This window comes from Equus quagga, chromosome 14 (genome assembly GCF_021613505.1).
Source record: "Equus quagga isolate Etosha38 chromosome 14, UCLA_HA_Equagga_1.0, whole genome shotgun sequence".
In the NCBI taxonomy this organism is placed as follows: domain Eukaryota; kingdom Metazoa; phylum Chordata; class Mammalia; order Perissodactyla; family Equidae; genus Equus; species Equus quagga.
In genome coordinates this window covers 88,447,844-88,464,261 of record NC_060280.1, presented here as the reverse complement: position 1 = coordinate 88,464,261, position 16,418 = coordinate 88,447,844, and the positions used below count along the sequence as shown (strand labels likewise).

General features: G+C 52.1%; 1 protein-coding gene across 6 annotated transcripts in view; it reads left to right on the top strand.

The window, feature by feature from the left end:
• The window catches only part of ILF3 (interleukin enhancer binding factor 3), a 34,217-nt gene that overhangs the window by 5,414 nt on the left and 12,385 nt on the right, over positions 1 to 16,418 (top strand). For 3 of the 6 annotated variants that reach the window (XM_046637744.1, XM_046637741.1, XM_046637743.1), the window contains exons 2-8: positions 10,592 to 10,689; positions 11,019 to 11,060; positions 11,507 to 11,736; positions 11,890 to 12,067; positions 14,030 to 14,177; positions 15,438 to 15,529; positions 15,914 to 16,009. In XM_046637744.1, coding sequence (XP_046493700.1) covers positions 10,687 to 10,689; positions 11,019 to 11,060; positions 11,507 to 11,736; positions 11,890 to 12,067; positions 14,030 to 14,177; positions 15,438 to 15,529; positions 15,914 to 16,009 — 789 coding nt within the window. In that variant the 5' untranslated portion in view covers positions 10,592 to 10,686. Of the gene's footprint in view, positions 1 to 680; positions 745 to 10,591; positions 10,690 to 11,018; positions 11,061 to 11,506; positions 11,737 to 11,889; positions 12,068 to 14,029; positions 14,178 to 15,437; positions 15,530 to 15,913; positions 16,010 to 16,418 lie in introns of all 6 variants that reach the window. The other 3 variants (XM_046637742.1, XM_046637746.1, XM_046637745.1) reach the window with 3 other exon arrangements.

The window sequence follows — 16,418 nt, the reverse complement described above, 5'->3', positions numbered from 1 at the left end:
CGGCGCCCAGCGCGCACGTGCCGGGAGCACACACCCCCTCGGCCCGGGAGCATCCTGGCCTGCGCGGCCGCGGCCACCCCCCTGCTCACCCCCTCCTCTTTGTGCCCGGCCCTCCCCGGCTTCCGGGAGGGTCCCAGGTTCCCGAGGCGGGAAATGTCGCCTCCTTTGTCCTTACGTGGCGCGGGGAGGTGGACCCCCTCCCTGGAACCCCGTCTCTACGCGAAAAGCAGTGGAGGGCTTTGTGGCTTCACGGGGTTCCCGAATCTCTGGACCACCAGGCCTCCCCGCAGATCAGGATCCAAACTTGGGGGAGGGTTGAGGCTTGCTCTTTCTTTTAGTCCAGGTGGTTACAGACGTTGGATCTTCTTTCCAGATTGCTTAGGCTTTGCGTGCTCCCCCAAAACGGTGATGTGGTGCGATCTTGGGGTACACTGTGGTCTCCAAGGTTGAGATCCAGACATGAGCGCTGGAAACCCTATTCTAGCTGGTTTCATCAAGTGGTTGAGTAGCCGAGATTCTTGGGTTTGTTCTTGAGGTTCTGCCCTGCTCAGTCTTCCGCCTGGATGAATTGTTTGGGGTGTACAGTGATCAACATGTCCTCCCCCAGCTTGGGGGAGAGTAAGCCGTCTCTCCTCAGTGTTTCCAAAATTGAGTGACAGTGGTTTGCTGTTCTGCTTTAGGGGGCATGATGGATCAGCAAGAAAGCATCACTTTCCGTGATAAGCCTACATTTTCTGGACTCAGGTATTCTAGCGATGCTGAATCTGGTTTTCTGCTTGCTTGGGATTCTGCCCTCTTTCAAATAAGTGGTCTGGTGGCATATTTGGGGTCCATGGGAAAACGCCAGGTTCCGCCCGAAGTTAGGATTCAAATTTAGGACTTTTGAGTCTTCCTCAGGTATTTGTGGTTGGGAGTCTCCACGGATGGCTCACAGTGCTGCCACTATGCTTTGTGTGTGATGCTTTGTGTGTGGTCTCGTGGGACGCAGCTACAGTAGCCGCTCAGGCTGTGAATGAAGTGTGGGAACCAGAGGCTCATTCACAGCTGGAAAAGGGGCAAAAGGCGCCAGGGCCCGGGCAGGTGCTACTCTTCCGGTCCCTAGTCCTCAGGTCTTTGCCCCTGAGCTGTCTCTTGGCCATGTGGGCAGGTCCTGGTCTCGGATTTGTGAATGGAATCTGTGCAGGCCCTAGTATTGTCTGGAGCCTGGCAGTTATTGCCAGGCTTGGCCTTGCCAGCACTGGGCGCTCACTTATCAGTCTCTCTACCTTCCGGAGCTTGGGCGAGCTTGGGAATCACCCTCTTTCTGGAGCAGAGGTGCCTAATTTGTTTGCAGTTTTTGTTTGTTTTGCCCTGATTGAACTTAGACTATTGCCTATTGGCAAAAATTCCTTTAGTACTTAGAATTATTTTGGAGGCTCATATTTCTAGGTGTCTGTTATTTTCTTAAAATCGTTCTGTGGAGATGCCACATTGGCCAGAGGCCGCTGCTACTTTGTTATCGCTATCTGGTGCTCGTTTTCCGGCTCCCCTGCTTCCGTCTTCCAGGTGGAGCCAGTGAGGAGGAAGGAGCCTTCTGCAGTCTATGGGCCTCTTCCCTTGGGGTCAACAGCGGGCACCATCTTGTCCGTCCGTGGACCTCAGCAAGAGGTGAGGGTGGAAGTGCGCTCGCTTCTGGACAGGCTTGGGGAGTTGGGCCTGGGACAGCGCTCTCTTAACTGCCGCCCCCGTCCGGATTGCATTTGATGGCCCAGAGGACTTATTGTTTTCCCCAAGAAACTCGGGTTTGCACCTGCGTGGCCTTGCCCTCCTGCCGCATTTCGTCAGTGAGTTGATGGACCTTGTGCAGTTTCAGAAGCTGTGTGAATGTCACCATCCGGTCTTGGCTTGTGTGTCGCCGAGTGGTGACCCTGATTTGCATCCTGCTTTGATTGCACCTTCAGGAGTGAGGATGCTCTGGGCTCTGTATGGTGGATGCTTTTTATCTTAGCGAAGTCCCGGGAGAGGAAGATTTGATTTCTGTTTCCAGCAGCCAGGCTGGGAATCAGAGACAAGTAGGAATCTGAGCGGAGCTGACACACAGTTTGTTCGTGGAGGGGGCGTGGCCCTGAAGGGACAAGGCGGCTTCAGACACCTGCTGCAGCCAGTGACAGTTCTGTGTGGATGACTCGCTGCCTGAGGTTTATAACTTAGGGTGAGTCGGTGCTGCCTCTCCGTGGTGCTGGCAGCGTCACAGAGTGGGTAGTAGAAGCGCGGTGGCCAGGTGGCTGTCCGGGAGCCTTGTCAGTGCACTGACTTGCTGAATGGGTCCTTGCCATGCTGATGCTCTGTTAGATCCCTGAGAGATTCCTCCCAGGCAGCACCTTATAGGTGAGCCCATTATCAGTTGCAGTTGGAAATTCAGACAGACTGCTGACATCTGCTATTTTCTATCTTGAGAAAGCAATGTCCAGTTGAAATTTAGTTTGTTTTCTCTTCTCGTTGACTGTCCACATAATGAAGAAATTGAAAACGTAACCGCCACCTTTAACAGGAAAGGGAGTTTACTATCCAAGGGCCATCTTCTTGTGGGCCACATGTTGATCACCAAGGACCATTAGTTACAGAGTTGGATGTGCGTGCTTTTATTATCAGTGTCTGAATTTGTTACAGATGATTTTGATAATGTTAGGTGATCTGTGAGAAGAAGTGCTGTCGGCTCTTTGAGATCCAGGATAATTTTCCTTGAACGGTCCAGACAACCTTGCTGCTTGCTTTTTTCCTTAGGGTCGTGCTTCAAGCTCAAGGATAAGGTCTTACTGGGATCATCTTCCGGGCGCTTGCTTTTCTGCTGCTTGCCTCTGAGCTGCTTTCTTTCTCTTATCTGTGTGTGTGTGTGTGTCTGTTTAAAGAATGAAACGTTGCAAGTTAGGCTCACTTCTTAGTAGTACGTTGAGATTTTTTACAGGTTAGTAATCCTTGCTATGTATTCCTAATTAAAAAAAAAAAAAAAGCTTAAATGTCAGCAATATGGAAATAACCAGCCCAGCCCCATGGCTCACAGTGGCACTTAAATATTTGTCCTGTGGGTGACCTGTGCAAAATCCTTCCAGGAGAGGGGCTGGCCCCGTGGCCGAGTGGTTAAGTTCGCGCGCTCTGCTGCAGGCGGCCCAGTGTTTCGTTGGTTCGAATCCTGGGCGCGGACATGGCACTGCTCGTCAGACCACGCTGAGGCAGCGTCCCACATGCCACAACTAGAAGAACCCACAACGAAGAATACACAACTATGTACCAGGGGGCTTTGGGGAGAAAAAGGAAAAAATAAAATCTTTAAAAAAAAAAAAAAAATCCTTCCAGGAGAGCAGGCGGGCTGCCTTGTGAACAGGGAGGTCTGTGCGCTGCCCAGGGAGAGCTCACCAGTGACCACAGGGGGGGGGGGGGGGGGGGGGGGCCGGAGAGGAGGGGGATTGGGTCGATTTCAGTGAAGTGACTTGAGTGAGTTTTTTAAAATCTAACACTTCAACTCTGGAAAAACATTTTGGCAGTTTCTTAAACGAAACAGGCATGTACCATATGACCCAGTAGTTTCTCCATTGGGCATTTATCCCAAAGAAATGAACGTCTGTGTTCACACGAAGACTTAGACACAGACGTTCCGAGCAGCTTTATTTGTAAGAGCCGAGAACTGAAACCTACCCAGCTGTCCCTTGCGGGCGAATGGTTAAACATGCAATGGTATGCCCGCACGGTGGAATACTACTTAGCGAGAAAAAAAGAACAAACCGTTGCTACACATCTTGGATGCATCTTGAGGCAGTTACGCTGCATGAAACAAGCCAATCCGGAAAGGTTACATGCTCGGTAATTCCGTTTATGTAACATTCTTGGAATGCCAACATTACAGCCATGGCGAATGGGTTGGTGATTGCTTGGGGTTAGGCCTGCTGGCTGCTGGGAAGGTGACTGTGGCTCTCCAAGGGCTGCAGGAGCGAGGGATCCTTGTGACAGCAGTGGTCTGTCTCCGGCTGTATTGACGTCAGCGTTATGCTTATGATATTGTTCTCTAGCTGGCAAGATGTTACCATTGGGGAAACTGGCTAAAGAGTATATTGGATCTGTGATTTCCTACAGCTGCACACGGGGCTGCAGTTAATCTCAAAACAAAAAGTTTCATTTAAAAAGGGATCCTTAGGGGGCTGGCCCCGTGGCCGAGTGGTTAAGTTCGCGCGCTCCGCTGCAGGCGGCCCAGTGTTTTGTTAGTTCGAATCCTGGGCGCGGACATGGCACTGCTCATCAGACCACGCTGAGGCAGCGTCCCACATGCCACAACTAGAAGAACCCACAACGAAGAATACACAACTATGTACCGGGGGGCTTTGGGGAGAAAAAGGAAAAAAAAAATAAAAAAAAAAATCTTAAAAAAAAAAAAGGGATCCTTAGCCATTAAAAGAAATCATACATCTCTGTGTTCATAGTTAACAGCCTTTGAGGGACTGTCTCTTTTTTCCCCCCTTAACTAGGGAGAAAACACTTTTGGGAGAAGTAAACAAATTAAATTGTACACTAAGTTAAAAAAAAAAATCGAAGGCTTCCTAGTGGGCTCCATGGGCGAGGTGCCTCTGCCCCTCACCGGGTGTGGGGGGTCCCCATGTTTGCCCCCTGCCCTGTCTGCGGCCTGAAGAGCATGCTGGGAAGAGGGTTTGGGGATTCCCGCCTGGAGTCGCGTTGGACCTTGTGCTGTGGTAGTGCGCCCTCACAAGCAGATTTTAAGGCACTTCTTTTGGTTCATCCCAGAGTAGCTGAGATTACCCTAAGACGTTGCGTTTGCAGTGTAGTACGCTTTCACAGTTAGAGCATTTTCCCACAGTCACCTTTCATCCTGACTGTTTGCAACTCTTAGGCCTAGCTGGTGTTTTCATCTCATTTTTGACCCAGCTCTGAACAGGTAAGTAATTTCCTGGAGGTCCCACAGCTGCCAGGTTGGGGGGTCCAGGGTGGGACACACAGCTGGGGTTTCTGTCCCCAAGACCCGTGGGTGCTCCACGTACCACAGGGCCTGGAGTCCTGGGTCTCCCACACCAGGTGGAGTTCCAGAAGCATTTTGAGAAACAGTCTGTATTTGCCGACTTTTTATTTTGTCAAAGAAAATATCCTTTTGTCACTGTATTCCATTTCCACCTTTTCATAAGAAAAAGGGATATTTTAATGCTGAAAATATAGGAAGAAAATAAGCTTAAAGGGCAGTTCTTTAAATTGAAAATATTTGTGAAAGTCTTTATTCCTAACTTTACACCTCCCTGTGGACCAGTTAAAACACTCCTGCAGACAGAACTAGGACCCGTTGCTCTAGCCTTTAGATTTGAGTTGAGTTTAGAAGTTTCTCGGCATGGCGTCCATAACCAGATTTTCGAGGAGCATCTTCTGGCTGGGTTGCCTTGTCAAGATTATTGTCCATGAGTCCTTGATGACGTGAGTCTGAATCAGTAGAAGTTGAAGGGGTCACTGAAGGGTAGCGCGCGTCTCACGTCACTTCACACCCGGACTGGGAGCTGCAGAGGTCGGGGAGCAGGAGCTCGGCTGGGTCCTGGTACATTTTGGAGCGTGATTCGGTCTCTATCGTCTGTCTGCATCAGGCCAGTTCTCCAGACTGTTCCCCAGAGTGGTGGGGACAGCTGTAAGGTTTTGCGGAGCACCCTGGAGGGAGATCCACCCTGGAAGACAGATGGGGCCATCCCTCTTAGGGTGTTGCCACTCCACCGGCGTTCATGCTCCAAACCTTTCTTGGTCCACACAGGCTAACTTGGGCCTTTCTTTCCCGGCAGCAAGTGCCCTGGACGTCAGTGTAATTAGCGAGAGGTCAGAAAGATGGTCATCGCACCGCAGGCAGAATGTTTGTGGCTTTGCCTCCTTTACCGCTGCATGCTGTGGGTGGGCTGGTTTCCAGAACAAAGAACAGAAACCTGACCCCTGCATGTTAGATCATCCCAGGCCTCAGGGAGGGCTCGGTCAAAATCCTGATCCTGCTGTCTCCGCTCCTTCCTTCCTGGGGTTTCTTTTCAGAGGCTGGGCTGGTAAAACTCTGGCTCTGCTGGTGCCCACGTTTGACTCCCGAACATAGCTGTAGGAGCGACTGTGCAGCCTTGCACAGCTTCTGTCTGGAGTTAGGTTGGCAGGGGCAGTGCAGGGTGCGCGTCGGGTGCTGTGCTCTTCGCCAGAAATCTTTGTTTTTATTTATTTTTATTTTTTGAGGAAGATTAGCCCTGAGCTAACATCTGCTGCCTAACCTCCTCTTTTTGCTGAGGAAGACTGGCCCTGAGCTCACATCCCTGCCCATCTTCCTCTACTTAATATGTGGGATGCCTGCCACAGCATGGCTTGCCAAGCGGTGCCATGTCCATACCCGGGATCCGAACCGGTGAACCCCGGGCTGCCAAGACGCGGAACATGTGCACTTAACCGCTGTGCCACCGGGCCAGTCCCCCCAGAAATCTTTAGAAGGAGGTTTCTGCTCACCCAGAAGACCCGGGTGTTCCTTAATGAGAGGGGTTCCTTGGTGTTCAGGACCAGGGCAGCTGGCTTCCCGGAGGCCTGGATGGCAGACCTGGCCTCCCTAGAGACAAGCAAGGCCAGTTTTGTTGCCCTGGAAGGGAGTGTTGACACCAGTTTTCCAACAGTTGCTTTAGTTCAGATAATTAGTGCTCATGTTCGCTTGTCCACCTGGATCAGGAGGCGTCGCCACCAAGGCCTGCCCTCAGGAGGGCCTGGGATGAATGGACCACTCGGGCCAAGTGTGGTGGTCAGACTGGCCACAGCCCAATGAGTCCCAGCAGAGGTCCCTCCTGGGGCCTGCGCCTCCGAGCAGAGGTCCAGCAAGTGAGGCAGCCCCGGAGCCAAGGCCCCGCCCTGTTTCCACGTTATAAACAGTGAAGACAGTGGATGGAAACCTACATGCAGCGCATTGGCTGAAGACACATGTGTTTGGGGGCCTGTGCACGTCCTTAAGGCACTTTTTTTTTTTTTTTTTTAAGGAAGATTTGCCCTGAGCCAACATCCATGCCCATCTTCCTCTGCTTTATATGTGGGACGCCTGCCACAGCGTGGCTTGACAAAGGGTGTGTAGGTCCGCACCTGGGATCCGAACCGGGGAACCGTGGGCTGTGGAAGCGGAACATGTGAACTTAACTGCTGTGCCACTGGGCCGGCCCATTGAGGCGAGGCACTTTTGATGGGCTGATGTTTTGACACAATGAGTATCTTGTTCCCCAGCCATGGAAGGAAGGGTTTTGGCTCCTCACTTCTCTCTGTCAGATGGCGCTTTTGGTAGATTCCCCACGTCAGCTGGGTGAACTTCAGTCCTATGAATGATTTTGAATGTGGAGTTGGGCTGTAGCCAGCTCCGAGGGTGGCAAACTAGGGTTTTTGGTTTTTGTTTTTTAAGTATCATTATGGACTCGTGGATTTGTGTAAGTTCAATGTGCTGAATTAATTTTAGTGTTATATTTGAAACACTTATATTTTCAAAATATACAAAAGGTGACACAATTTTGCGGGGAACACTGCCTCACCTCGTGTACCCTCCCTGGGTGCTGTCGTTGACGGTTGACTCTTCTGTGTCACACATCTGTCCATCCACCTGTTCTCTTCTTCCTTCAGTCCACTTTATGTTTAAGATGGGTTTCAAAGTAAGTAGCAGAAAGTTGCAGTTTTCCCTCTGAATATGAGCTAGAGTCCAGCATTTGCCTACCGTTAGTTCTTTTCTTTGAAGGAATGCGCAGGTCTGGAGCATACCGTTCAGGGAGTTCTAACCACTGCGTACGTCCAGCCCCGACCAAGGTGGAGCCGCTGGCCCTCTCCCCAGAGAGCTCCCTGGGCCCCTTCTCAGGTGTCCCGCCACCATCCCCAGAGGCACCTGCTGCTCTGAGTTCCCTCCCATCGTTGGTTAGTTTCGCCTGTTCTAGAACTTCATGGAGGTGGAAGCATTATTTCTTTGGATACTCCATTGCCCCAAGTGTGGCCAGTGGCAGCCCTCACAGTCAGCGCCCGTCCTCTGTGCGAGCCTGCGTCAGTCTGTGAGCGCGTGCTTGCTGGCTGGCGCGCAGCGTGGCCCGGGCTCACCTGGTGCGGCTCCTTTGTCAGGTGCCGAGTCCACCGCCTCTCCGAGGAGCTCCTGTAGTCGGTTCCGACACTGCCCGTCTGGCAGAGCCCTTAGTGGAAAGGCTGTGGTCCCCGGGGCCGGGGCTTCGGTTCTGTGTGACTGTGAAGTCTCTTCGTTGGCTCTTTGTGGCGGGGGCAGCATAAGATGAGCACTGACAGGTGTCCAGTGAGCGGGCGTTGCTCCTGTGCCGTGGTGGACCGGGAGGGTTGGCCTTGCTTAGAGCACACCGGCTGGCCTGGGCCGCAGGAACAGGGGCTTGCCTGCCATGTCTGTCGTGTCCCAGCATCTTGGCCAGCGCCTGGCACACAGGAGGTGTACACTAAATACTGGTCGGATCAGTAAATGCGGCTTTCAGCGTCCGCCTTCCTTATCAGATTGACGGGGTTCCAGCATAGCTATGGCCAGGACTGGTGGCTCTTTCTCACAGGCTCCTCCTTGCTGTGAGGCTGTGATTTCTGATGGCCCACTTCTTGTCGGGTTAAAATTGGGTTTCTGAGCTTTGGTTTAACTTTTAGATTGCCTGCTATAGCTGCCATTTTGAAGAGTGCGTAAGTGTATTATGCGTTTAAAAAAAACTATTATGGAAATTTTCAAACACGCACAAGTGAGTCCCAATATACCCACCCCCAGGTTCAACAGCTGTCACCATTTTGCCATCTTGTTCCTTCCTTGTTCTTTCCCCACTCCCCGCCTCAATGGAGTATTGTATAGCAGTTACCACACATGCACTTTCAGCTATAAGTCTATCTTCATTGTGCATCCAACAGATAAAGACATTCTTGGGGCCGGCTCAGAGGCATAGTGGTTAAGTTCGGGCGCTCTGCTTTGGCCCAGAGTTCCCCAGTTCGCATCCTGGGAGCAGACCTACACACTGCTGTGGCAGCGTCCCACATAGAAGAACTAGAACGACTTACAATTAGGATATACGGCTATGTACTGGGGCTTTGGGGAGGGCGGAAAAAGGCAGATTGGCGAGAGATGTTAGCTGGAGGCCAGTCTTCCTCACCCCCAAAAAAAGGTATACCGCTAAAGCTGTTATTTTCAGATACAGCTGCAATATCATTCATTCCTGACTGAATGAATGCTCATTCCTTAATACGGGGTGCACTGTGGGTGCACGTCACTCATCACTCGGCCCCACAGCACCCCGATGATGTAGGAGAAGTCTGTGTCAACTTTGAGGGTCTGTGGGATTTGTGCTGCATGCTTCCCATGGGTTGACTCATTGAATTTTCACAGTGTCCCTGAGAGCTAGAGGGACAGCTGCCATGTTGCAGGTTAGGAGGAGGAAGCGCCAAAGAAACGTCAAGGCCGCATGGCTGGGCAGGCAGGATTCAGGCTCCACTTGGTGACAACCCAGTGGCTCCCCAAGGGCCCACGCCCAGCCCGCAGCTGAGCCCAGGGCCTGGTCCTCCCCTTCTCCCTCCCCTCCCCCTCCCCCACCATGAAGCGTTTGACCCCGCCTGTCCTCTCTCCGCGCTCTGCGGAGGTGTCACCTCCCATTCCACCCTTAGATTTTCAAGTTCTACTTTGAAACCTTTAAATTTTCAATTAGATTGCTAGGTAGTCCTGAAGCATTGTGGGAAATTCTTGTTTTGGCCAATCATGTCAGCGTTTATTCTTGAAGCGGGTGCCTTTGCTGCTCTGGCTGGTACCCGGCGTAGACTGAGGGGGCTGGCTGTTAACGTGGTTGGATGGAATGGGTGGATTCATCTGACACACATTCGGATGGGGGTTTTGTCGACTCAGTTGGAAGAGTTCAGTGTGGACCAGACTGTTGGCACAGAGTGGGAATTGAGTAGGTTGTAGTTGGCATGTTATTTAATGAGTCCAAAATTGTAGTTATAACCACATGTGTCCTGAAGACTTCTGTGGTACATTTCAGTTGTCTCAGCGTCTCTGGAGTTGAACCCACAGGTCTGTCCATCCACGTGGCGCAGTGGTCATGTCCACCTGACGTTGCAGAAGGTTCTTACCTGTGCAGGTTACAGAAGTCTTTTGGGGTCCTCTGTCTCCTGCTTTCCTTCCATCTCTTCATTACCCTCAGGGTCCAGAGTTCCTTCACTCACTCTCCCTTCTCCAGACACCAAGATTTTGCCAAATATTTCTTCCTGTACCATTTTTTGGAGGCTTGTTAATATATTTATTTTTTATATTTTTAAAAATTGACATACTTTATGTAAAAATTGATGGAAGAAGGTAGAAAAAGTAAAAATTACATGAGCGTGGGCCTGAAATCAGATGTGGCTTCTAGAAACCAGCTGTTGTCATGTTGAGGGGATTTTGTAGTTGTTTGTGCCTTGGCTTAGTGTGGTTACTTGGAAGTACAGATGCATCCTGCTGTGTCAATGGGCTCCTTCGGGAGGCGGCACCCCGGCTTGCATACTGCCGACTGTCTGGGCGATAAAATTCATCCAGCTGTGAAATATTTGAAACTAAAAGGATTTTCTGATCTTGTAGATAGTTGAAGTATTGATAACACCAAGGAAATCTGTCACAATTTGAAAAGATAAGCAAAAATTTGATTTCCAGACACTACAGAAAAAGAAGTAAAAATGGTAAGAATTTTTTTTTTTTAAATCATAGATACTGTTTCTTCGTTTATGTACAAAAATGTTTGTAGCATTGCCCTTTTTAAGCGTTTGGTTCTATTACCACTCTCATGAGAGGTTTTGAATTATAAAATACTGCATAGTGTAACAGTTCAAATACAGTAGTCCCCCCTTATCCGTGGTTTTGCTTTCCGCGGTGTCAGTTACCTGCGGTCAACTGCGGTCCGAAAATATTAAGTGGAAAGTTCAGAAGTAGACAGTTCCTAAGTTGTAAATTGCGCGCCGTTCTGAGTAGCGTGATGCAGTCATTCACCTCACTTCATCTCATCACGTAGGCTTTGTGTCATCATCACATCGTCACAAGAAGAAGAGGAAAGGTGAGTACAGCGCACTAAGATCTTTGAGAGCAGCCACATGCACATGACTTCTTACGGCGGTGGTAGAGTGGCTCTAGTTTATTGTTACTGTGCCTCATTTCTAACTTAAGCTTTGTCATAGGCACGTCTGTGTAGGAAAAACAGCGTGTCTCTAGGGTTCGGTACCATCCGCGGTTTCAGGCATCCACTGGGGGTCTTGGAATGTACCCCCACGGATCCGGGGGGACTACTGTACATCGAAATGTGTGAAGCAAGTGCCCCCTTCCCACTGCCTAGACAAGGCACAACTGTTAGGTTTGGTTGTCCTGGTCGCAAACCCTCCATCATGTTCAGAGTCTTATTTTCACACAAATGCTGATACATAATTCTGAGTTGTGCAGCTTACAAGATAAGCGGTGGGTTGCCTGGATTCTGCGTTGTTTTTGACTGAGTTTTTGCATTTCCAGCGTCCAGTGCGAATTTTTGTGAATGATGATCGCCACGTGATGGCAAAGCATTCGTCCGTTTATCCGACCCAAGAGGAGCTGGAGGCGGTGCAGAACATGGTGTCGCACACGGAACGGGCTCTCAAAGCCGTATCCGACTGGATCGATGAGCAGGAGAAAGGCAGCGGCGAGCATGCCGAGTCGGAGAGCATGGATGCACCCCCGGAGGATGAGAGCAAAGAAGGCGCCGGGTAAGTGGGAGAGCTCTGGGGTCCTTTTGCTTTCCTGGGGAGACTGGCCAGTGTAGGTGAGCATCTCCTTTTCTAAGGGATTCCAGCCTTTCCAGGGCCTCTGGGTTCTGGGCGGACTGGATGCCTCCCTGAAGGTGGGTGGTCTGTCCTCAGGGAGCAGAAGACGGAGCACATGACCAGAACCCTGCGTGGGGTGATGCGTGTTGGCCTCGTGGCCAAGGGCCTGCTGCTCAAGGGGGACTTGGACCTCGAGCTGGTGCTGCTGTGCAAGGAGAAGCCCACGACCGCCCTCCTGGACAAAGTGGCCGACAACCTGGCCATCCAGCTCGCTGTGAGTGCAGCGCCCCCTGGGACGGGGTCGGGGTGCTTGTGGAGGACGCGGGGCAGAGGGGGCCACGCCCAGCTGTGCAGGGCGCCGAGGCACCCTCCAGACCCACCTTGCACTTGCTGTGGTCAGGCCTTCTGGTATTCTCGATGGCTAATGGGCAGGATGCCACGGAGCCACTGAAGTTCTGTGGATGGTGGCTTGCTGGCCGCAGTGGCAGCCAGGAAGGACCCCGTGCCTGCCAGGCGCCAAGCTGCACTGTGCCAGGGCCGCAGTGGGTTGGCCTTCACATCCACATGGCGTCGGGTGGATGGATGACTAGATAGTACAGTTATTGACACTCCTCCTGATCCGAACCTGGACAGAGAAGCTTTTTTAAAACCAGTTGATTTGTCTCGTTACCAAAGTGTTGCATAAATACTAGCCTTTGACATTTCGTGAGCTTTGACTACACCAGGCTCTGGGCCAGACGCATTCTTTACGTGAATCATTTCATCCTCGTAACGACCCTCTGAGGTAGGGCTTTATCATCTCAGTGTTCTGGAAGATGTGACCGAGGTTCAGGGAGCTGAGTAATGACCCCAGCATCCCCGGCTGGCGAGTTCTCCGCCTTCAGAGCTTCCATGCCCCATTGCCACATGCTGCCTCCCTGGGATGAGTCCACCCTGCATTTAGGGACAGGATCAGCGAAAGAAGAAAGTAAAGACAAAGACACAAATCTCCTTCCTTCGGGGGAGACACAGTGTTCACTTCACCCAGAAACACGCGTTCCGTCTTGTGCGGTGACGGTCTGGGGTTGGTGGGTTGGCGTTGAGAGGTGGTGCTGACGCAGGGCCAGAGGTTCTTTTCAGGGGCAGTTTAAGGGGAACGAAGCCCTAAACTTTTCTGTTTTCGTGGTAATTTTTAAGCTAATTTTAATCCTTAACTATAAGAAGTATGTTAATTGAAGAAATGAAGTTGATGTAAATGTTTCTAAAGGAAAGATGATTTCTGCAGAGTCCGTCTTTGAAGAAAGATGCGAATAAAGTGTATTTTATAGTTTTAGATTAGTGCTTTGCTGGGTGATTTTGCCCCCAGGGGACATTTGGCTGGAGACAGTTTTGGTTGTCACCATGGGAGAATTGGGTGCTACTGGCTCCTACTCGGTGGCTAGAGATGCTGCTAAGCATCTTAGAGTGCACAGACAGCCCCGTGAGCAGGCGCAGTCCGGCCCGGAGTGCTGAGGAGAAAGCGCACTTTCGATTTGCTGGGGCGCGTTTGTTCTCCCCCCGGCATGATATTTACTGTGCGTTCCATAACAAAAATCCTAAGAGCTGGAATTTGCCTCATCAAGGCATGTAAACTGATAAAGGAAGAGGAGGTCAGACTGTTGGGAACATCCATTTATAGACGTGTGTACTGCAGCCAGTCCATGATCTTATGTGCCTCGTAGGCTGTAAACGCTCTCACTCCCCATGGTTGTCATTCCACCCTGAGGGCTGCTCCTCCTGGGGTGGAAATAGCGGTGTCTGGATGCCCGCTGCTGGGCCTCATGCTGGACCCCCAGGGCCCACGCAAGCCTCTTGCAGCCTTGTGCTAGAGGTCACATCGCTTTGTCCATTTCACGGATTAGAAACCACGATCGTAGTGCGATCAAGAGACTTACCTAAAGTTACGCGAGTCGCAAGGGAGAAAACGAGGGTTCGGGCCCTAGTCTCCTCTCCAGACCCTCAGCCCTTCCCGTTGCCTTATAAAGCTTCCTGTGGCAGTCATTGCTCTCTCTGTGGAGCTGGTCCCCTCCTCTCTGCAGTGCCCGCAAAGTGACAAAGACCTGGATGGCAAGAGGGAGGTCCTGACCCCCTGGGGGGAAGGCACTGCTGTCACCTCACCCCCAAGAAGGCGGCCTCGACCGTAGTGACCAGCAGGCCACCCAGTGCTGCCGATTACCCCGCGAAGAAAGTGTGCTGCAGGCTGCCTTTTCTTTTGTAGGCTGTCACAGAAGACAAGTACGAAATCCTCCAGTCTGTCGATGACGCTGCGATTGTGATAAAAAATACGAAAGAGCCTCCATTGTCCCTGACCATCCACCTGACGTCCCCTGTTGTCAGAGAAGAAATGGAGAAGGTGTTAGCTGGAGGTAGGGCGGCTGAGGCAGGCCTGCAGGACCTCAGAGACGGGGTGTTCCCTCGCCATTCAAATGTGCTATTCAGTTTTAGAGTGCTCTGAGGCAAGGCGCTCGGTGTGGCTTTGGCCACCTTTGCTCCGAGATCGCAGCTCCCTGCGGTGTCGCTCCCAGGGAGCTTCACACAATGCTCGCACTGAAAGTGAGTAGCACTTTTCACAGAGGGCTGCACCATTGGCGTTGCTCGTAATCCTGGAATGTTCTCGTGTTGAACTGGGTACTTCGGTTGAGCCATTCTCTGGCCTTGGACAAGCGTGTCCCTGGTGATTTTGTGGTTTTTCAAGTATGAAGACAGCAGATGGTTTCTGCGTGAACATCACGCTGGAGTGGGGCCGACTGCTTGTGCTGCAGCAGAACCGAGGGCTCCTTCGTGTGTCCTCTTCCCCTGGCCACGCTGATCGGCCGCGGTGAGGGACCCAGCTGGTGCGGAGTTTGGGTCAAGTTTTAAGCACTTGTGCGATTCTCAAACCAAAACCTCAAGCGTTAATAGTGCTTTCTCGATTCGAGGTCCACCCTGGGCCCCTCACGCGGCTCTTCACGCGATGTGTCTTAATCACATTCCTCATGCCATGGAGGAAGGGTCGTGGGCCTTCCCCGAAGCCCTGGCGCGGCGGGGGACACGGCCTCTTCTGCTGCAGCGCGGGCACTGCGGCCCGGCCGGCGCTCTGCATTCCTTTCCGTTCTGACGTCTGCTTCCGGCTAGCAGAGCCCTTCTCGTGTATCCATTTAGGGACGCTGGACCTTTGACCAACAGGACTCTCTCTGTCAAGGGCTGGGGCAGGGCAGTCAGCCTGGTGGGCGCAGAGAGGGAGTTCATTTCCACTCCCCGCACCTTTTTGTTTTTGTTTTTTTTTTTTCCTATTGAAATTTTTAGCATAGCTCATTTCTTGGGAGATCCAGGGGAGGAAGCAAGGTAACAGTCTCTTAGAAGATAGGGGCCACCTATCTGTCCCCTCCCCCATGGGATGGTGCCTTTTAGAGTAACTTCCCACCTTTGGTTTTGTTTTTGGTTTTTTTTGGAGGGGCCTCTGATTTTTTTGATTTCCTCTCAGGGCAGAATTAGACGCACTCCAGCTTCTCCTTCCCTGGCCCAGGGCGGAGATGCCCTGAGACCCCGGGAGCCTCGGCTGCCCATAGGGAGCCGCCACACCCCTTCCCACCCGACAGAAACCCCTTGGTCAAACTGCCTTGTCTTCTTATTCCGCCCATGAATAGAAGCGCCCTCAGTCAACGACCCCCCGGACGTTCTGGACAGGCACAAATGCCTTGCTGCCTTGGCGTCCCTCCGACACGCCAAGTGGTTCCAGGTTTGCATTTTGTTCTTCTATTTGTCTTTCGGTAGAGAATTCCTAAGCTTTAACTTGGCTAACTTGCACCGTAAAGTTTCGGGACCATGAAGACCACCGTGCCAAACTTAGCAGCCGCCGGCGTGCGGTTGCTAAAGGAGCGCGCGTGCACAAATTTGACACCCCCAGGAGGCTTGTGACTAGTAGGTGGGCCACTGCTGCTTTGTGCCACGAGTACTGTCCTTGTTGTCTGTCTGCACAGTGACGTTGCCACTGACCACGCGCTTTGTGGTGGCGAACGCTCACCACGTACCCTGGACAAAGCAGCGCCCTGAGACTCGTGTTCATGTGTGCCTGTGTGCGCGGAGCAGCCTCGGTTAAAGAGCCTGTGCTTTGTTCCTTTAGGCCAGAGCCAACGGGCTGAAGTCGTGTGTCATTGTCATCCGGGTCCTGAGGGACCTGTGCACCCGTGTGCCCACCTGGGGTCCCCTCAGAGGATGGGTAAGGCGCCTCGTAGCCTCGGCCCCCAGGGGTTGTGTGCACAGAGCCCTCCTCCCGTATCCCGGGCATGTATCATGGTGTCCGGGCTGCAGTGGTCCTTCAGGGTGTGGCTGATGCGTCCCTGTCATGGCGGCTTGTGGAGCAGTTACTGTATGCCACCCCCTGGGTAGGGGTGCAAGCGAGACCAGGTCCGCTGTGGAAAGAGCCCATGCAGCCTCGGGAGGGCGGGCCAGGCCGTGTGCTTCCTCTCACGGGTCCGTCCAGGAAGCAGTGTTTGTGGCTGCTCCTGGCCAGCTGTCTGCTTTCTGACAGCCTGGACTTAGGAGGGTTTTCATGCTTTCAAATGGCTGCATCTTAAATATAAGTACCTCCAATATGGCCTCGACTTTGCGTCTGGGCCCGCAGAGCC